This window comes from Ipomoea triloba, chromosome 6 (assembly GCF_003576645.1).
Source record: "Ipomoea triloba cultivar NCNSP0323 chromosome 6, ASM357664v1".
NCBI lineage: Eukaryota > Viridiplantae > Streptophyta > Magnoliopsida > Solanales > Convolvulaceae > Ipomoea > Ipomoea triloba.
The window spans coordinates 13,892,840-13,916,048 of NC_044921.1; the positions used below are offsets into that span (position 1 = coordinate 13,892,840).

Consider the following 23,209-nt stretch of genomic DNA (forward strand, 5'->3'; position numbering starts at 1 on the left):
TGTTGAAATGCCATCTACAATTATTTTGTTGTTTTGTAAGTTGGCTTTGTTACTAGCAATGTAAACAATGCATTTGAATGGTTAAAATGATATATTTTTGCTCAGTATGGTTTTGACATTATTGTATAGTTTTGGCTTAGCATGGTTTTGGCTCAGTATTGTATAGTTTTGGCTTAGCTTAGTATGATTTTAGCTATGCTTTTGGCCAGTATGGTATGGTTTTGAGCAGTATGGCTTAGCTAAGTATGGTTTTGCCTAGTCAGGTTTTGGCCAATATGGTTTTGACCATTATGGTTTTGCCCAAACCTGGAAACTCTTGCTTTCATTGTTGAACATAATTAACCATTCACTGGATAGTCTCTGGGAAAATAAAATTACAATTTAATGCTGGAAAAAATTAAACTAACAGTATCAAAATCACTGGATAATCACTGAGAAATTAAACCATGAATAATCAAATCACACTTGTTCATTACAACTTCAATTGCCAATGCATTCAAAAAATTACAACACTTAGCCACGGCTAGTTTAACTAATGGAATTATTTTTCTTTGCATTAGAGAAAATAAAGACAATATAACTAATAAAATTATTTTTCTTATTTAATTTATTGATAATGAATTTTTTTTTTAAATAAAGGCATAAGATTTTACAATTGCACCTTTTTTTTAATTTAAAGTCTTAGTTACATGCCTTGAATCTAGAGCTGTCGAAACGGGCTGGCGGGCCCCGCGGCCCGCCCCGCCAAAGCCCGCTAAAGCTCGCCATATGGCGGGAGCGGAAGCCCGCCAAAATACGGGCCTAATGTTGGTTAGCCCGCCCCGCCTTAAGCCCGCGCGCCTTGGCGGAGCCCGCCAAATTTTAAAACTTTTAAATTTAAATAAAAATTAATATAACATAGATAGTTTAAATATATAATAATACATTTGTAATTTTGTAAACACAATAATAACTAATAAATAATCAAATACATAAACAAATCATTTCATTTATACAATTTAATAGTTTTTTTATGAACTTTTATATATATATATATCTCAATATATGGTAATTGGTTTATAGTTTACTGTAAACCGTAAACCAAAATACCAAAATTAAAATAGAATTCAATTTTGGAATTTTGGTTTACAGTTTACAGTAAACTGTAAACCAAAATTCCAAAATTCAATATATATATATATATATATATATATATATATATATAATTATTATTTAATGTTATAAATTTATTATTTTAGTATTTATTTACTTTAATAATTATTTTATTATACATTTGGCGGGCCCCGCCGACCCGCCAAGCCCGCGGGTTAGGCGGGGGACGGGCTAAAAAGCCCGCCAAAATACGGGCTCAAAATATCAAAGCCAGCCCCACCTTTTTCGTGGGGCGGAGCGGGCTTACCCGGCGGGCTAAGCCCGTTTTGACAGCTCTACTTGAATCCATTTCCCTCGTGAACATTTCTCCCCGTTCATTTTTTCGCTTCAAGACTTCTGTCACGATTGAGCCTTGAATCCCTTTCCCTCGTGAACGGGCGGAGCGGGCTTACCCGGCGGGCTAAGCCCGTTTTGACAGCTCTACTTGAATCCCTTTCCCTCGTGAACATTTCTCCCCGTTCATTTTTTCGCTTCAAGACTTCTGTCATGATTGAACATGGAGAACGAAATTGAACAACTCGGGGATCCTTACGCCGTAACCCAACAACCAGTTCAGGTTCCACCTCCACAAGGAGTGGTCGGCGGGGAAATTCCGGTGGGCAATCCCTACGCCGCTGAACCTCCCCAAGAGCCGGGGAATGAAATTCAAGATCAAGAAGCGGTTCACATCTCACCTCCCTAAGGAGTGGTCGGCGGGGAAATTCCGGTGGGCAATCCCTACGCCGCCGAACCTCCCCAAGAGCCGGGGAATGAAATTCAAGATCATGAAGCGGTTCACATCCCACCTCCCTAAGGAGTGGTCAACGGGGAAATTCCGGTGGGCAATCCCTACGCCGCCGCACCTCCCCAAGAGCCGGGGAATGAACTTCCACATCAAGTAGCTGCGGGGTTCACATCCCACCTCCCTAAGGAGTGGTCGGCGGGGAAATTCCGGTGGGCAATCCCTACGCCGCCGCACCTCCCCAAGAGCCGGGGAATGAACTTCCACATCAAGTAGTTGCGAACGCCGCACCACCCCAGGCAATTCCACAAGTCGCTCCAGTTCTCAACGTTCCTGTACATCCCCCCCTTTGATTAGATTTTCTCAGCCCAGGGTCATTATGTCGAGATCTAATTCCAATTATACTCATGTGCTCCATCTCAACTAAAAGCCTCCCCTTTGATTAGATTTTCTCAGCCCACGATATAATTTGTCATTGAAACCTAACATGATTAAAATATCAATGCTATTTAAACTAATATATATTTGAGAATGTAAATTATTATTATTATTATTATTATTATTATTATTATTATTATTATTATTTGTGAGAAGCAACACGTATGAGCTGCATTTACCAAAGAAATATATTACTTTTGGGAACCTAAAGCAACAAATATAGCATGTATTTACTAATATTATATTTAGTGCAATATTTAGTATATGCATATTCAATACCTTTAGGCGCCAAATATATTGTATATTGTATTGACTACATTTAATTAAAATTTGAGAAAAGAGTCAAATACACCCTTTAACTATTGATGAAAAAGCAATTAGGCCCTCAAACATTAAAAAGATTTAATTACACAAAAATTACGCTAGTGGTAGGGCATGGACGCGTAATGTAGTAGCGCCATACCACTATCGACAATGTGCCTGTGTCGCCGTTCAATCGAACCATTGTGCTCTGGAGTGTGAGGAGGTGTAGTAAAATGGGAAATTCCTAAATCATTAAAGACAGGAATTAACTTAACATATTCTCCCCCATTATCAGAAAAAATAGAAACAATTTTATAGTCTAGATAAGTCTCGACCATACGTTTAAATTGAAGAAAGACCGAGTGAACTTCAGACTTAAATTTTAGGGGAAACAACCAAACATATTTAGTGTAGTGGTCTACTAAATTTATGTAGTATTTGACGCCACCTACAGAAACCGTGGCGGAACTCCACACATCTGTGTAAACCAACTGTAGTGGCCGAGTACTAGACATAGAACTAAAGGAGAATGGGAGTTTGTGACTTTTATTGACATGGCAAGAGTTACATGCAAACATTCGAAGCTCTTCAAGTTTAAATTTTACACCATTATTTTTAAGCAGACATGCTAAAAGTTGAGAATTCGGATGACCAAACTTATGATGCCAATTTGACAACGATGACTTGGTGGTGAAATTGACCTAAGACCGCTGGACAGGAAGGCTGTAGATATCACTCACGACCGGTCCCCGCACGAGAGGAGTGCCCTACTGTCGATCCTTAACAATAAAATGTGTGTCAAAGAATTCAACAGAGACAGAGTTAGTCTTACAAAGTTTAGAAACTAAAATTAGATTTTGTTGCAGACTTGGAACACATAATACATCAGACAGAATAAGAGACCAGCTATTTGAAGGTACAGAAACTGACCCTGTGTGCGAGATAGGAAGTGACTTACCATCCCCCAGCATTATCTCGTCAGGTCTTGTGTAGTCAATTAGTGAGTGAAGGGCCATGGCATCGTTCACAGTATGATGCGAAGCCCTAGAGTCCATGAGCCACGGGGCTTTTACATTTAGGATCATGGGGCTTTTATTTTCATGATCATGATCTCTAATTCTCTAAATAATAAACTTCAAAGTTATTTCTATGATTTTTCCTATGATGAATACATAGAAATAAAATGTCCTACTTATAGTTGTAGGATAAAGAGTTTTGATTGGTTCAAACTCTTTTGATATTATCTAATTAACAAATTAGATAATATCAATATTATCCAAATACATTTAAATATACTAATATTAAAAAAATAACAATATTTAGCAAATTTTCAGTGTCAACAAATGCCCCCTCGAGATTTGCTTTGCACCACTTGAGAGCATATACCACTCGAGAGTATGTAGTGCAAGTAAGTCTCGACACTACAGTTAAGATATAATAAGGTCGTTTTAACTCGTGCCAAGGAGTATGGATATGCTTGTGCCAAGGAGTATCATTTACCTTCCTCCATTTCAAATTTCATATGGGGTTTGCCCCCATATCGATGCCTATGAAGAGATGAGAGGCTGAGCTGTCCCACTAGGCGTGCCAATTTGTGAACAAAAAATTTTGAATATATATATCGAATTCAAAATTCTGGTTACACGTGTATCAATGTAGGGTGTGGATACAAGTTCTGAATATACGGTCCTCTGATTCTTCAGTTGATGTCTTGAACGCTCCATTGAAGGGCCTCCGAATTTCAAGTGGCTTGATCTTCAGAAAAGAACTTATATGCTTGTTCTTCTGAAGGGCCTTCGGATTTCAAATGGCTTGATCTTCAGGAGGTTTGGATCAACATGATAGGCATGATTTTCAAGGAGGAACTTTTACATTTAGGATCATTGGGCTTTTATTTTCATGATTATGGTCTCTAATTCTCTAACCAAGCTTCAAAGCTATTTCTATGATTTTTCTTAGGATGAATACATAGAAATAAAAGGTCCTATTTATAGCTGTAGGATTAAGAGTTTTGATAGGTTCAAACTCTTTTGATATTATATAATTAACAAATTAGATAATATCAATATTATCCAAATATATATTCAAATATTCTAATATTATAAAATAATAAAAATTATCAAATTTTAAGTGTCAACAGTTGTGGACCCAGGTCCACCTCAAGGTGGACCTGAGTCCAAAACTACGTCGTTTTGTCTTTCTTTTTTTTTTTTTAAAAAAAAACAATAGTAAACATATTGCTGAATATAGAGTTGTCTAAAAATGTGTGAATGTAGAGGTTTCAAAGTGTGAATGTAGAGTATAGAAATCGTGAATGTAGAGTTGCCCAGAAATGTGTGAATGTGGAGGTTTCAAATTGTGAATATAGAGTATAGAAATCATGAATGTAGTTATGCATGTGTGAATCTGTAATAGAGTTAAGAAGTTCTAGCAACTTGTAGCCCTGTAATGTGTGAATGTGGAGTTCTCAAGTTGTGAATATGGAGTATATGACCTGTAAATATAGAGTTTTGAATGTGTGAATGCATAACAGTGGTAATATAATTACTAAACATATAATCCTGTAATGTGCGAATGTGGAGTTTACAAATTGTGAATGTAGAGTATAGTGTATGTGAATGTAGAGTTTGTGTTCCACATTTCAGGCCAATATGTTTAGTAAAAAAAAACAAAACAAAAAAAAACGGCGTCGTTTTTGGACCCATGTCCACCTTGCAAGGTGGACCCACTGGGTCCACGGCACAATTGTTATGCCGTGGACCCAGGTCCACCTTGCAAGATGGACCTGGGTCTACATTCACATAGACTATACTTTACATTCACACTTTGTAAACTCCACATTCACATACACTATACTCTACATTCACACTTTGTAAACTTCACATTCACACATTACAGGATGGATTAATATTTGATGCACCGCGGGTGTATAAATGCTATACACCGACGGTGAAGGAGAGGATGCCATATCATTAAAAAACAAAGTCAATATTAATCGGGTCCTTTTTTTGCAAAATATCTAAGATTTGTATTTTATTAGGAAACTCTTTTATTTCTAAGCATCAAAATATATTACTTTCCTAAATATATTTATTACTTAATTATTATATATTTAATTTCCTACACATTCTTAATTGTTCCCAATTATATATTTAATTTCCTACACATTTCCAATCTCATTTTTCACTACCTTTTAATGTGGAAATTTTTATTTGTAATATAAATTCATAAGTGAGAACATTATGTTGTGATTCATCATATCAACACTGCTGAAATGGTTGTGTTTTCAATAATAATATTGTGTTGTTTTTCTTGTTGTTGGAGAATAGTTATGGATTTGTGCGATTAGTACGTGCTGAGAAGATGCATATTGCTTTGAAGTTTAAAGCTATCTGCAAGTATAGAAGATGAAGATTGCACTAGAGAAGATGAATATTGCTTAAAAGGATTTGTGAGATCAATGTTGAGGTGATGAAGATTGTTTTGAAGTTCAATGCCATCTGCAAATGGAGAAGATGAAGATTGCACTGGAGAAGATGAATACTGCTTAGAAGGATTTGCGTGATCAGTGTTGGGCCATCTACAAATGGAGAAGATGAAGATTGCAATGTAAAATAAAAATATTGCTTAGAAGGTGATTCATGAGAAATTAGAAAGGAGGAATTAAGATCCTAAACGTAATTACATAGGTGTATTTATAGGTGTAAATACATGAAAATTGACATTTTTGTCCAATGGTATAATATTAGAAAAATAACCCTAAGTTTTGAGGGGAAAACTTTGCTAGACACTTCTATTATTATATCTAATAAAACATAATAAGTGTGAATAAAGGTTATACCCTTCATTTATGTCCGTTTTTCCGTTACGTTTTTCTAATACATTATGCTATAAAAGTTTTACTATACTATATTTTGGACAAACATACCCCTACCATTATAACTTCCGTTATCTTTTCCATTATGTTACCATGCACATGTATCCACTATATATTTTCTTATCTTATTATTATTCTTCTTCTTCATCAATAATAATAATAATCTATACTATATATAAAAACAATATCCTCCTCCCAAATTTTTCCACCCAAACTTAGTGTCATTTTAGTAAAATCATTTATTTTATTCATTTATTGTTTTATTAATTATCTATATATATTTATTATTCATAAAATCAGTCAATTACTAAGAACATACCAATTTCATACCAATTTCCTACCAATTTCATTCACCTATAATTGATTAATTATCCATATATATATTTATGGTAATATGGTAATATTATTAATATTATTGCATTATCTACCATTCATACGTATTGATTATCATTTAGAAATTAGGAAAAATATATTCTAATCTATATGTATAAAATATATTATTTTANTCATAAAATCAGTCAATTACTAAGAACATACCAATTTCATACCAATTTCCTACCAATTTCATTCACCTATAATTGATTAATTATCCATATATATATTTATGGTAATATGGTAATATTATTAATATTATTGCATTATCTACCATTCATACGTATTGATTATCATTTAGAAATTAGGAAAAATATATTCTAATCTATATGTATAAAATATATTATTTTATATTACTATATTATAATTATAATTATAATATTATAATATTATTTTGTAACATCCATAATATTATTTTGTAACCTTCATAATATTATAATATTCTAATATATTTTCATATATTTTATAAGTATAGATTAGAATATATTTTGAAATGGTAGTTTTGTATTATTATGGTAGAATAATATTATTTTGAAATGTAATAGCATAACATTTTGTTATTTAAATAGAGAATATTTTGTAACATCCATACTATTATTTTGTAACCTCCATAATTATTTTGTAACATCCATACTATTATTTTGTAACCTCCATAATATTATAATATTCTAATAACTATTATTTTGTAACCTCCATAATATTATAATATTCTAATATATTTTCATATATTTTATAAGTATAGATTAGAATATATTTTGAAATGGTAATTTTTTATTATTATGGTAGAATAATATTATTTTGAAATGTAATAGCATAACATTTTGTTATTTAAATAGAGAATTTTGCTACAACTAAAGTTGTAAGCTTCCAACGTATTATCTCAAATTATTTATCATTTAAAAGTTAAGAAAAATATATTCTAATGTATACGTATATGGAGGTTACAAAATAATACGGAGTAGTATGGAGATTAATAATTTAGAATGCACGGAGGATTACAAATCTCATTTAGAATTAATCATTAAAAATGTTAAGTAATTAATTATACTTTCCTTTTGAAAAATTAACAAAATTATAATTCTCACCATTTTTACCTATAAATACAATGGATTGTTGATTTTGAAAATCATAATTCTTCAATTTGCACTGACTGTCTCTTCTTCCCATTCTCTGTGAAATCATATCTTGGAGGCTCTCTTATTTTCTTCTCCACCTCCCTGTAAATATAATGGATTGGTGTTGCATCCTGATAGCGTAAACTGTCCCGGGATTACGGTTACGCTACGAATACGTATGTTGCAAGTGGATGGAGGAAAAGGGGCGCTCGGCGAGTCAGTCGGTCGGTCGGTCTACGGGCGACGACTGAGCGGTCCGAGGCTACGAGTTGCAATGGCGAATGGTAATATGTTGAATGGATTGCAATATTAAGTGGATCACGCGAGGCGATCGTTACAGGTGTTCTAACTATTACAAACGACTGGTAGTGTTGTGGAGTGCTTGTGAGTAGTGAATGTAGAACTCAATTTGAGATGGATCCCCAGTGAAGGAGGGAGACCCCCTATTTATACTAGTTGAAGGCGGTCTTGAGCATTTAATGAGCTGCTGCAGGTGGCTTGACGTGGCGCCTTCCCACTGGCTCGGTCAGACGGTCGATCTACAGCTACATGTAGACCAGCTGCTCGAGGTATCAGCACCGCCATCTCTGCAAGTTGTCAGGCACCGCACTGCGGATCAAGTGGGTTCTGATGTTACTTGTAGTGTAAGTCAAGATTTCGGCTTGCAGGTTGCGTCACTTTGTTGACCGACCGGTAATCCTTCGGTAGATCGGTCGAGTGTGTTTCTGTCGGGGCGACTCCAAGGGCGATCCGAGAGCATTTTGTCACGAGGCCTATCGGTACAAGCAAACCGGTTAATCACAAGTGATTTATCCCAGTCGGGTTGATGATTATGACGGACCAGCCAGTTGGCGATTGTCGGATCGAGTGATACTTGGCGGACCGGCTCAACGGGTAATCTTTGTACGTATTTATCCATCACGAGTCCCCCACTTCTTGAATCCGCGAGAGTCGTCGGGTTCGAGAAGTGAATTTTGTTCTTGCAATTTCTTCCAATCGTCTTGTTGCGGGTTGCGCTTCGTTCGGTCGGTTTTCAAGCATCCAGGCACCTTTTGGTAACTTCCCAATTTTTGCAAGTCGCTGGAGATTCTGATCGGATGGCTAGCATGCAAAGTGGGACAGGTGGCGCGAATCTGGGCCTCCACGTGAACGGGCCGTCCCTTCAACTTCTAGGCCCATCTCTTCTCCTATAAATATCCTTTGGTGAAAGTTCATTTTTACTCTTCTCCCTTTGGCCAACCTGCAACCTCTGGGCTTTGCTGATCACTTTGCAAGGTAAAATTTCTTTCCTTTCCCCTCTCCCTTTTTTTTTTTGCTTTCCTTTTTTTCTTTGACCGACCGAAACCCTAGCCCTGAAGAAAAAAAGTCTGTTCATCTTCTTTGCCGCTCTACGTGTCCGACGATCTGCTGCTACACTTACACCATGTACGTCCATTTGTTTTTCTCTATTGCTTTCTTTCCTCACTACTGTAAGTAATATACATTATATATATATATATATATATATATATATATATATATATATGTATATTATTTTTCTTCTCTTTTTTTTTTATTATATGGCCGATCGGCCAGAATTAATTTTGGCCGGTCGGCCAAAATCAATATATATAATAAATTTTTTTAATTTTTTTTTTGCGAACGATCATGCATAACCTATATATGTTTTGTTGTTGTGTTGCCGACCAATTGATGTTGTAGTTGTCTGTTTGTTGTGCTCGGTCGACCGGTCAGATGGTCAGATCAACTGGTCAGTCGTATTGCCTTCTTTGCTTGTTGTTCGCTATATGGCTATTGGGCACTTGATCCATTGTAACTGCTCCGCCCTCTTTCTTCTTTTTTTTTCTTTCTTTTTTTTTTTAGCTTCGGTCGACCGGTCGCCGAGGCCGATCAGTCATTCGGCCTTGCACTATGCTCCGCTTAATCTTGTCATGTTCTTGCTTCCTAATAGTGCTTTGTTGTAGTATATTGGGTCTGTTGAGTGTGATTGTAGTCTTTGCCATAATGATTCTGACTAGCCTTTGATTCCATTTGTTAACTTCTTGCATGTTCTTTGCGTGTGCAGCATGCCTTCAGATGATAGTCAGAATTTATCATGTCGCGACTACGACGATCAAGGTGATGAGGAAACACTTAGTGCGTCTGGAGAGTCGTCACCAGGTCGCTCCGATGAGGTTTTTGTAGTTCAACCGGTTGAAGGGAGGCTAGCCAAAGAACCTCTGGCCGTCCGTACTAAATCTGCTCCGACTAGAGTCCCGTCGAAAAAAAAGAGTCATCGGGATCAAGGGATATCAGCTAGACCTGTAGGGCCATCGGTTAGCAAACCGAACCTTACGAGTGGCAAGTTTCTCTACTTGGATCCGTGTGGCGCCTATGGAACTCTAGTCGACGTGTCAGTCAAGGAGGAAGAACAGGTAGAAGACATACTCGGAGGAACGGTCAGGTATAAGGTTGATCGTGAAATGGACAACATCATTGACTGTCACTCCGACAAGTGGATAGGTGTTCATGTGGACTCTTTGAAGGGTGGGCTGCGATTTCCACTCGACCCATTTCTTGTCAAGTTTGTGAATTACTACGGCGTAGTCCCCGGTCAGATAGCACCTAATGGCCACCGGATCTTGGCATGCTTCCCACAGATCTATCAGCGTCATCACGTCCCATGCACAGTGGAGCTCTTCAATTTCCTGCATCTGGTGAAGCCAATGGGAAAAAATTATGGGAGCGGCTTTATCATGATCTAGAGCCGCGAGGTGATTGGTAAAATCTCTAATATTCCGGACAATCATCGCAGATGGAGAAACAAGTTCCTTCGGGTACGTCTGGATGATGGGTCACCCTTCACGAATGTCTGGTCAGAACAAATGCGTAAGTGCGTGTCACCGCGCAAGACTTCGCTGATCAAGACGGCTGTGCAAAAGATATCGTTAGAGAGCTACACTTGGGAAATTTTTCATTCTCCTGACGCACTGAAATCGGCTCGGCTCCCCCCTCTATCTTACGAGGCAACTGATCAAAACATCACAGGTGGTCGGTCGGTCGGCGAGATTGTGCAATTCATCTTGACTCTTTTCCTAACGCCTTGTGTTTTTTCCCTTGCGCAGGTCAACAGGAGATGGAGCTAGGCAGCGATTTGGAGGAGATTCTCGGGACGACTGGAAAGAGCTTGCATGGGGGGAAAACGTCAAAGAGCTTGAAGGTCGTTTTTAAGAAGAAGACCACCGCGTCATCCGGGGAGCAGCACGCGGGTGACCAACCACCAGTTTCCTCTCGTCCGTCCGGTTTGTCCGTCGCCCCTGTCCAGACCAGGTCAAGCGAGAAGCGCCCGATGGGAGAAACTGAAATTGAGACGCCAGTACTTGCACCTGCAACGGACCCCAAGAGACCCCGGGTGACCGGTGAGGAGGCTCCCTTTGTCGACATACTGAATCGTGGCTTAGTCAGCATTTCCGAGATGTTTAATGTGATGTTCTAGTACGTTCCTCCTCCTGTGAACTTGTTCAGCCAGACGACTAACTATGTGGGAGAGCATCTTGTCCGCGATCTATCTCAGGTACCCGCTCCGACTTGTTGATTGTAATTTTACTCTCTCCCCCCTCATCCGTTTTCTGGTGTGACTGACTAAGCCATTTTCCAGGTTGCCCACTCGAGTGTCGAGCACTTCATTCGGTCTCGGTCTGCTGACGTAGAGCGGGAGGAGGAGTTGAAGATGTTAAGAGAGAAAGTGAGGAAGCATGAGGCCGCCTTGAGGTCTTGGGAGCAATATCCAGGCTCTGCTCAGTTCCATAAGGATGCGGTCGCTTACTTTGCTAATCGACCGGCCGCCCTCCCTGACTTAGTCGCATCTGCTTGCCAGTCCGAGGAAGCTGCTCTCCCCTTGTTTCAGACATTGCAACGGGACCCGGTGGGGCTCAAGATGCTCCGTAGAGAGGCTGCTTGGGGCTATTCTCGGGGAAAGGAAGCTATGCAGGTGCTGCTGCAACGGGCCTTGGAGGAGGCCGTGCAACCTGAAACCTGGGAGGAGTTACGCGCCATGCTGCCTGAAGATGTGGCGCCGCCTGGCCCGGAGCCCTTTACCGATCCTGCTACTGGTCCGACTGATCCCTCCACTGCTGCTTCTAGGAACCAAGACCCTAAGTAGATGGTTGATCTGTAGGTTGAATATTTTCACGGGAGACCGGCCCCGTCTTTGTGCCGGTCAGACTTTGATCATCGTTTTCATATTTTTTGAATAGAAGTTGCTTATTTACTCATTGTCTGTGACCTTGACATGTTTTTGTTTTCTTCGTGTCCGACCGACCAGTCACCATGCGACTTTCAACCTGCAAAAATACGACAACTAGGTTGCAGTCCGTTAAAACATCGCAACTGACCCTCGGCTCATGCAAAGCGCCAAGCATGTGGCTGCTCGTGGGGTCACTTGCTTTCGGCGCCCTTCAATATTGAAGGTGATTGGCTAATGACTACAACCAATTGATCAACCGGACAAGACCAGTTGGTCGGTCCGGGAGATATATACTTGGACAAAACCTTCAGTGGTAAGTCCATAAGAAGTGTACTCAGTCGCACATTCTACCGGATTAAACCATGTGGGTTGGGCTGTGATAACTCAACCGATCAACGACCTCTAACGATGGTTCCGGAAGATAATAAGCGCACTTAATCACATACTCGACCGGTCGAAATCGTGCGGGTTAGGTCGGGATAACTCGACCGATCAAAACCTCAAACGATAGCTCCGGGAGATAACAAGTGAACTTAATCACACACTCGACCGGTCGAGATCGTGCGGGTTAGGTCGGGATGACTCAACCGATCAAAACCTCAAACGATAGCTCCGGGAGATAACAAGTAAACTTAATCACACACTCGACCGGTCGAAATCGTGCAGGTTAGGTCGGGATAATTCAACCGATCAAAACCTCAAACGATAGCTCCAGGATTTCAAGTGAACTTAATCACACACTCGACCGGTCGAAATCGTGCGGGTTAGGTCGGGATAACTCAACCGATCAANTTTTCCTAACGCCTTGTGTTTTTTCCCTTGCGCAGGTCAACAGGAGATGGAGCTAGGCAGCGATTTGGAGGAGATTCTCGGGACGACTGGAAAGAGCTTGCATGGGGGGAAAACGTCAAAGAGCTTGAAGGTCGTTTTTAAGAAGAAGACCACCGCGTCATCCGGGGAGCAGCACGCGGGTGACCAACCACCAGTTTCCTCTCGTCCGTCCGGTTTGTCCGTCGCCCCTGTCCAGACCAGGTCAAGCGAGAAGCGCCCGATGGGAGAAACTGAAATTGAGACGCCAGTACTTGCACCTGCAACGGACCCCAAGAGACCCCGGGTGACCGGTGAGGAGGCTCCCTTTGTCGACATACTGAATCGTGGCTTAGTCAGCATTTCCGAGATGTTTAATGTGATGTTCTAGTACGTTCCTCCTCCTGTGAACTTGTTCAGCCAGACGACTAACTATGTGGGAGAGCATCTTGTCCGCGATCTATCTCAGGTACCCGCTCCGACTTGTTGATTGTAATTTTACTCTCTCCCCCCTCATCCGTTTTCTGGTGTGACTGACTAAGCCATTTTCCAGGTTGCCCACTCGAGTGTCGAGCACTTCATTCGGTCTCGGTCTGCTGACGTAGAGCGGGAGGAGGAGTTGAAGATGTTAAGAGAGAAAGTGAGGAAGCATGAGGCCGCCTTGAGGTCTTGGGAGCAATATCCAGGCTCTGCTCAGTTCCATAAGGATGCGGTCGCTTACTTTGCTAATCGACCGGCCGCCCTCCCTGACTTAGTCGCATCTGCTTGCCAGTCCGAGGAAGCTGCTCTCCCCTTGTTTCAGACATTGCAACGGGACCCGGTGGGGCTCAAGATGCTCCGTAGAGAGGCTGCTTGGGGCTATTCTCGGGGAAAGGAAGCTATGCAGGTGCTGCTGCACCGGGCCTTGGAGGAGGCCGTGCAACCTGAAACCTGGGAGGAGTTACGCGCCATGCTGCCTGAAGATGTGGCGCCTCCTGGCCCGGAGCCCTTTACCAATCCTGCTACTGGTCCGACTGATCCCTCCACTGCTGCTTCTAGGAACCAAGACCCTAAGTAGATGGTTGATCTGTACGTTGAATATTTTTTGAATAGAAGTTGCTTATTTACTCATTGTCTGTGACCTTGACATGTTTTTGTTTTCTTCGTGTCCGACCTACCAGTCACCATGCGACTTTCAACCTGCAAAAATACAACAACTAGGTTGCAGTCCGTTAAAACATCGCAACTGACCCTCGGCTCATGCAAAGCGCCAAGCATGTGGCTACTCGTGGGGTCACTTGCTTTCGGCGCCCTTCAATATTGAAGGTGATTGGCTAATGACTACAACCAATTGATCAACCGGACAAGACCAGTTGGTCGGTCCGGGAGATATATACTTGGACAAAACCTTCAGTGGTAAGTCCATAAGAAGTGTACTCAGTCGCACATTCTACCGGATTAAACCATGTGGGTTGGGCTGTGATAACTCAACCGATCAACGACCTCTAACGATGGTTCCGGAAGATAATAAGCGCACTTAATCACATACTCGACCGGTCGAAATCGTGCGGGTTAGGTCGGGATAACTCGACCGATCAAAACCTCAAACGATAGCTCCGGGAGATAACAAGTGAACTTAATCACACACTCGACCGGTCGAGATCGTGCGGGTTAGGTCGGGATGACTCAACCGATCAAAACCTCAAACGATAGCTCCGGGAGATAACAAGTAAACTTAATCACACACTCGACCGGTCGAAATCGTGCAGGTTAGGTCGGGATAATTCAACCGATCAAAACCTCAAACGATAGCTCCAGGATTTCAAGTGAACTTAATCACACACTCGACCGGTCGAAATCGTGCGGGTTAGGTCGGGATAACTCAACCGATCAAAAAACCTCAAACGATAGGACCAGGATTTTTTTTTTGACTCGTCCATACAATGAGATGTCAAGAACCAAAATCTTCATTCCGTCATTTCAGTTACAATCATCACACTAGTGACCCTACATTACTTATAGAATTTCACGAGGTGCTCGGAATTCCACACCCGATCGACCAGTCGTCCAGATGGAGTTTCCAATNTGACGTAGAGCGGGAGGAGGAGTTGAAGATGTTAAGAGAGAAAGTGAGGAAGCATGAGGCCGCCTTGAGGTCTTGGGAGCAATATCCAGGCTCTGCTCAGTTCCATAAGGATGCGGTCGCTTACTTTGCTAATCGACCGGCCGCCCTCCCTGACTTAGTCGCATCTGCTTGCCAGTCCGAGGAAGCTGCTCTCCCCTTGTTTTAGACATTGCAACGGGACCCGGTGGGGCTCAAGATGCTCCGTAGAGAGGCTGCTTGGGGCTATTCTCGGGGAAAGGAAGCTATGCAGGTGCTGCTGCACCGGGCCTTGGAGGAGGCCGTGCAACCTGAAACCTGGGAGGAGTTACGCGCCATGCTGCCTGAAGATGTGGCGCCTCCTGGCCCGGAGCCCTTTACCAATCCTGCTACTGGTCCGACTGATCCCTCCACTGCTGCTTCTAGGAACCAAGACCCTAAGTAGATGGTTGATCTGTACGTTGAATATTTTTTGAATAGAAGTTGCTTATTTACTCATTGTCTGTGACCTTGACATGTTTTTGTTTTCTTCGTGTCCGACCTACCAGTCACCATGCGACTTTCAACCTGCAAAAATACAACAACTAGGTTGCAGTCCGTTAAAACATCGCAACTGACCCTCGGCTCATGCAAAGCGCCAAGCATGTGGCTACTCGTGGGGTCACTTGCTTTCGGCGCCCTTCAATATTGAAGGTGATTGGCTAATGACTACAACCAATTGATCAACCGGACAAGACCAGTTGGTCGGTCCGGGAGATATATACTTGGACAAAACCTTCAGTGGTAAGTCCATAAGAAGTGTACTCAGTCGCACATTCTACCGGATTAAACCATGTGGGTTGGGCTGTGATAACTCAACCGATCAACGACCTCTAACGATGGTTCCGGAAGATAATAAGCGCACTTAATCACATACTCGACCGGTCGAAATCGTGCGGGTTAGGTCGGGATAACTCGACCGATCAAAACCTCAAACGATAGCTCCGGGAGATAACAAGTGAACTTAATCACACACTCGACCGGTCGAGATCGTGCGGGTTAGGTCGGGATGACTCAACCGATCAAAACCTCAAACGATAGCTCCGGGAGATAACAAGTAAACTTAATCACACACTCGACCGGTCGAAATCGTGCAGGTTAGGTCGGGATAATTCAACCGATCAAAACCTCAAACGATAGCTCCAGGATTTCAAGTGAACTTAATCACACACTCGACCGGTCGAAATCGTGCGGGTTAGGTCGGGATAACTCAACCGATCAAAAAACCTCAAACGATAGGACCAGGATTTTTTTTTTGACTCGTCCATACAATGAGATGTCAAGAACCAAAATCTTCATTCCGTCATTTCAGTTACAATCATCACACTAGTGACCCTACATTACTTATAGAATTTCACGAGGTGCTCGGAATTCCACACCCGATCGACCAGTCGTCCAGATGGAGTTTCCAATTTGTAAGTGCCGGGTTGGACGACTGCAGAAACTTTGTAGGGACCTTCCCACTTCCTGGCAAACTTCCCGTGGTCGGTCGGTCTGCTAGCTTCTCTTCGTCGGAGCACCAAGTCGCCTACTTGGAAGTAGCGAGGCTTCACTCGACCGTCATGGTAAGTCTTGGCGGCCTTTTGATATTCGATAATTCTCCGAGCTGCCATGTCTCTCTTCTCCTCTACAAAGTTGAGTTCTACTCCTTGCATTTCATCATTATCCTCTGGTCGGTAATTCCTCTCCCGAGCGGTAGGTAACCATGCTTCAATTGGTACTCTCGCTTCAAATCCGTAGGCCAGTGAGAAAGGTGTTTCGTTGGTTGCTCGTCTTGGAGTGGTCCGATAGGTCCACAGGACGTATGGAAGTTCTTCTACCCATCCCCGGCCAGCACTTTGCAGCTTCTTCTTCAGCCCGTCTAGAATCGTTCGGTTAGCATTCTCCACTTGTCCATTGGCTTGTGGATATGCTACGGCCGCCCGGGTGTGTCTGATGCCCAAGTGAGCCATGAAGTTTCTGAACTGTCGACTGTCAAATTATGTCCCATTGTCTGTGGTTAGATGGACGGGTACGCCAAAGCGAGTGATCACATTGTGCCATAAGAACTTCTGACACTGTTGGGAGGTAATGGTCGCTAACACTTCGGCTTCGACCCACTTGGTGAAGTAATCAACGGCCACTATCACGTACTTTTTTCAACCGGCCGTCATTGGGAATGCACCAATCAAGTCTACTCCCAATCTTGCGAATGGAATTACCTCGCTGACCAGCTGGTAGTAGGTCGCTGGTCGACCGGGCAACTTGTGGAATTNTGGCTAATGACTACAACCAATTGATCAACCGGACAAGACCAGTTGGTCGGTCCGGGAGATATATACTTGGACAAAACCTTCAGTGGTAAGTCCATAAGCAGTGTACTCAGTCGCACATTCTACCGGATTAAACCATGTGGGTTGGGCTGTGATAACTCAACCGATCAATCGTCCTCTAACGATGGTTCCGGAGGATAATAAGCGCACTTAATCACATACTCGGTCGGTCGAAATCGTGAGGGTTAGGTCGGGATAACTCAAGCGATCAAAACCTCAAACGATAGCTCCGGGAGATTACAAGTGAACTTAATCACACACTCGACCGGTCGAGATCGTGCGGGTTAGGTCGGGATAACTCAACCGATCAAAACCTCAAACGATAGCTCTGAGAGATAACAAGTGAACTTAATCACACACTCGACCGGTCGAGATCGTGCGGGTTAGGTCGGGATAACTCAACCGATCAAAACCTCAAACGATAGCTCCGGGAGATAACAAGTGAACTTAATCACACACTCGACCGGTCGAGATCGTGCGGGTTAGGTCGGGATAACTCAACCGATCAAAAAACCTCAAACGATAGGACCAGGATTTTTTTTTTGACTCGTCCATACAATGAGATGTCAAGAACCAAAATCTTCATTCCGTCATTTCAGTTACAATCATCACACTAGTGACCCTACATTACTTATAGAATTTCACGAGGTGCTCGGAGTTCCACACCCGATCGACCAGTCGTCCAGATGGAGTTTCCAATTTGTAAGTGCCGGGTTGGACGACTGCAGAAACTTTGTAGGGACCTTCCCACTTCCTGGCAAACTTCCCGTGGTCGGTCGGTCTGCTAGCTTCTCTCCGCCGGAGCACCAAGTCGCCTACTTGGAAGTAGCAGGGCTTCACTCGACCGTCATGGTAAGTCTTGGCGGCCTTTTGATATTCGATCATTCTCCGAGCTGCCATGTCTCTCTTCTCCTCTACAAAGTTGAGTTCTACTCCTTGCATTTCATCATTATCCTCCGGTCGGAAATTCCTTTCCCGAGCGGTAGGTAACCATGCTTCAATTGGTACTCTCGCTTCAAATCCGTAGGCCAGTGAGAAAGGTGTTTCGTTGGTTGCTCGTCTTGGAGTGGTCCGATAGGTCCACAGGACGTATGGAAGTTCTTCTACCCATCCCCGGCCAGCACTTTGCAGCTTCTTCTTCAGCCCGTCTAGAATCGTTCGGTTAGCATTCTCCACTTGTCCATTGGCTTGTGGATATGCTACGGCCGCCCGGGTGTGTCTGATGCCCAAGTGAGCCATGAAGTTTCTGAACTGTCGACTGTCAAATTATGTCCCATTGTCTGTGGTTAGATGGACGGGTACGCCAAAGCGAGTGATCACATTGTGCCATAAGAACTTCTGACACTGTTGGGAGGTAATGGTCGCTAACACTTCGGCTTCGACCCACTTGGTGAAGTAATCAACGGCCACTATCACGTACTTTTTTCAACCGGCCGTCATTGGGAATGCACCAATCAAGTCTACTCCCAATCTTGCGAATGGAATTACCTCGCTGACCAGCTGGTAGTAGGTCGCTGGTCGACCGGGCAACTTGTGGAATTCTTGGCATGTAGCGCATCGCCGCACGTACTGCTCACAATCCAAATTCATAGAGGGCCAGTAGTAACCTAACAAGACAATCTTTTGCGCTAGCGTCCTTGGTCCTTGGTGGGCCGAGCAGATTCCGTCATGGACTTCTTCAATCACAATCTTAGCCTCATTGCTAGTCAAACACCTCAGGAGTGGTCCGCCATACGATCGTTTGTAGAGCCTACCGTCGATCAACTGGAATCGGGGTGCCCTCAATCTGACTTTCTTTGCTCGTGCAGGATCGTCCGGTAGGGTGCCATCGGTTATGTATCCTTTCAGATCGTACATCCAGTCTGGCTCGCTTATCTCGACCGGTCGAACCTCAATGATGTCGATGCTAGGCGTTACAATTTCTTCGACCCGAGCAATCTTTGACACGTATTCGGGAGCTTCCTGGGTCAATTTGGATAGCATGTCGGCATCTGTGTTTTCCGCCCTTGGTACTTGAATCAGCTCATATTTGTCAAACTGCTGCAACCACTCAAGTGCGATGTCTTTGTATCGTATCATCCGGTCCTCCTTTGCTTCGATCGTATTAGAGAGCTGTCCAATTATCAATCGGGAGTCTGACCGTAATCGCAGTCGGTCGGCCTTCATCTGCTTGGCCAGCCGTAGACCGCCTATGAGTGCCTCGTATTCCGCTTCGTTATTGGTGGGTCGGAATTTGAAGATTAGAGCTTGATACACTTTGAAGCCTTCAGGAGATGTAAGCACGATTCCTCCCCCATACTCTTTCTTGCTGGACGATCCGTCAGTGGAGGCTTCCCACCAGGGTTCTTCTAGGGCGGTTGGTTGGTCAGGCTCCGGGTCCCTTGTAGTGCATTCGACGATGAAGTCGACTAATGCTTGTCCCTTGATGGTCAGGCGTGGCTTGTACTCAATGGCAAATTGGGTTAACATCATGACCCATTTGATCAGTCGCCCCGAGGATGTTGGGTTTCTGAGGATCGTCCCGAGTGGTTGGTCGGTCAAAACTACAACTGGATGAGCTTGAAAATATGCCGCAAGCTTCCGAGTAGTCACCCAGAGTGCAAATGCGGTCTTCTCGAATTTTGTGTAGCGCAATTCCGGTCATTGCAAGGCTTTGCTGACGTAGTAGATCGGTTTTTGGACCCCTTTCGCTTCCTCCCGAACAAGCACCGAATTGACCGCTCGGTCCGACACGGCTAAGTAAACGTACAAGGTTTCCTCCTTCTCTGGTTTGGAAAGGACTAGTGAGGAGCTCAGGTAAGATTTCAATTCTTCAAAGGCTGATTGACATGCAGATGTCCATTCAAAACCATTGGAGTTCTTCAATATTTGAAAGAATGGTAGGGACTTTTCAGCCGATTTAGACAAGAAACGACTGAGTGCTGCGAGTCGACCGGTCAGTCGCTGGACGTCTTTGACTGACTGGGGGGCTGCATCTCCATGATTGCTCTGACCTTCTCAGGGTTCGGTTCGATTCCCCGACCCGTCATCATAAATCCCAAGAACTTCCCTGTTTGGATAGCGAAGGCACACTTACTCGGATTTAAACGCAGGTTGAATGTTTCCATCACTTTGAATGCTTTGGCCAGGTCGGTTGGGTGTGTTTCCTTCGAGCGACTTTTGACCAGCATGTCGTCGACGTATGCTTCCATTGTCGACCCAAGCAGGCCTTTGAACAGCTTGTTCACCATCCGTTGATATGTGGCTCCAGAGTTCCGTAAACCGAATGCCATCACCATGTAGCAAAACACCCCATCAGGGGTGATGAAGGCGGTCTTCTCTTCGTCTTCTTTGCACATGAAAATTTGATGGTATCTTTTGAATGCATCCATAAAGCTCAGCAGCTCACACCCGGCAGTCTCAATAACCATCTGGTCGGGATTTGGCAATGGGTAAGGGTCCTTTGGGCAGGCTTTGTTTAGATCGGTGTAATCTACACACATCCTCTATGTGGGTGGTTTTGGCGCAAGGACCACGTTTGCCAACCACTCCGGGTACAGGACCTCCCGGATGTGACCTACCGCTAGGAGGGTGGCGGTCTCCTTCTTCACAAACTTTCGCCTCTCGCTTGACAGGTGCCTTTTCTTTTGCTTGACCGGCTTGAATCCCGGTTGAATGGATAGGCGGTGGCATATGACAGACCGATCGATCTCGGGCATGTCCTCTGGTCCCCAGGCGAAGATGCTCCTGAACTTATGCAGAACACTGATGATTTCTTCTCGTAGACCGACCGGGAGACCCCGACCGATCCTAACCGTTCGCTCTAGTTGATTGGGGTCCAGTACGATCTCTTCCATTTCTGAAGCTGGTTGCAGCTTCTCCTTGAGTTCTCCATAATCTACCTGCTGCGATATGGTGTGGATTCTAGCGTCCTCACGATTCGATTGCTTGACTGCTTGTGCGTAACACTGTCGTGCAACTCGCTGGTCTCCCCGAAGCACCCCGATCCCATTGGGTGTGTGGAATTTCACGCACAAGTGGTTCATCGATATGACGACGGCCGCTTGGGTGATGCCAGGTCGATCGAGTATCGCATTGTGTACGCATTTCAGCTTGACCACCACAAAGTCCATGGTAGTCTTTAGAACATTCGGGTGGGTGCCCATCTCGATGTTTAAACTGATGATTCCTTCCGCTTCTATGGAATCGCCGGTGAAGCCAAACAATGGGGTCCGCAGGGGGGCCAACTTGTCGGCCGATAGACTTAAACGTGTGAACACGTCGAAGTATAAGATGTCTATCGAGCTCCCCGTGTCAACTAGCACCCGTTGCACATCCGTCCCATTGATGTCCATCGTGATGACGAGCGAGTCGCTCTGGGTTTCTCCATGGATGGGAAGATCATCATCAGTGAAGAATATTGGCTTCGTGCGCTTCTTCTTCTCTCGCGGTTCTGACTGCACTGATCCTATGTACAGGTTCCTTGCCCATTGTTTCCTCTGGCGGGAAGAGTCTCCTCCCTCCGGTCCTCCGTAGATGACATGAATCACCGGCTTTTTTCCAGTCGCCTTATCATCGTGGGACTCGGGTGGGCTGGGTGCCTTCGATTGTTCCTTCTGATTTCTTCTCCAGACGTTTTTCTTGGCCTTACCCTTATCTTGGCCGTCTTTCCTCATGAACTGCTCCAACTCTCCACTCTGAATGAGTTGCTCAATGATCGGTCGCAAGGCTATGCATTCCGTCGTATCATGCCCTCTGACCTTGTGGAAGGCACAATACTTGCTTCTATCTGCCCCTTCGGGTACCGGCTCGGGTGGGTGCACTAGATTACACTGCTCGGTGAATTGCAAAACTTCTACCAGTGGCTTGTTCAGTGGAGTGAATCGCGGTCCATCCCTCGTCCGGCCACGCTGCCTAAATCGTGGTCGATCTCTTCTTTGGTCGTGACCTTTGTCCCGACCGACCGGTTGCTCCTCTCGTCTCTTCGTTGTGTTGGCCTCGGTGGCGTCTGCATGGTGTCTGGCCCGAGTGATCGCCTCTTCATATGTCTTCGGGGGCTTGACAATGAGGTCATAGTAAAGTGCCCCGGATCGGAGCGACGAGAGGAATGCATGAACCGCTACCTGATCTTCCATTGGTTCAACCTGGTCTACTTCTCGCTCCCATCTGGACAGGTAAGCTGACAAGGCTTCCCCTACGTCCTGTTTTACCTTGTTCAGATAGGTGTAAGGCTTCTTCCTTGACTTGCTGGCTGCAAAACGTCTTACGAACTTGTCAGCTAGTTGGCTGAAATTCGCGATCGAACGAGGCTCCAAACTTCTGAACCACTCGGCTGCTCTACCTACCAGGGTGGCGAAGAAAGCTCTGCATATGACGGCATCGCATACTCCTAACATCAGCATGCTGCCATAATACATGTTGATGTGATCCTGTGGGTCAGATCGTCCATTGTAAGTTCGGACCAGTGGGATCCTCAAGTCCTGTGGGTAATGTGTACTTATGACATCGTCAGTGAAGGGGGTGTCAATCAACGAACTGGATGGCTCTCCCTCTTTGTTCTTCTCACGTAGCTCACGTTGCAACTAGTCCATTTTCTCCTGCATCCTGGCGAACTGACGGTAAGGACTATCTTCCCTGCTTGGACGTCGTTCTCTCCTGTCCGGTCGGTCACCCACCCGACCGGCTAGTCGTCCTGTCCTGCCTTCCCCTCTGGACTGCGACGCACTCCCAGTGCTGCTTCTCTCCGTTTCTAGGGTCCTCCGTGGTCTTTGCCTCGGTCGGTCATGGTT

The 23,209-nt window shown here is 44.0% G+C and overlaps 1 protein-coding gene across 1 annotated transcript; it reads right to left on the reverse strand.

The window, feature by feature from the left end:
* Window positions 1–20,926: 20,926 nt before the first annotated feature.
* Window positions 20,927–22,837, reverse strand: LOC116023507. Its single transcript, XM_031264513.1, has one exon. The coding sequence runs from the start codon at window positions 22,835–22,837 to the stop codon at window positions 20,927–20,929; it is 1,911 nt and encodes a 636-aa protein (XP_031120373.1).
* Between the last annotated feature and the right edge of the window lie 372 nt (window positions 22,838–23,209).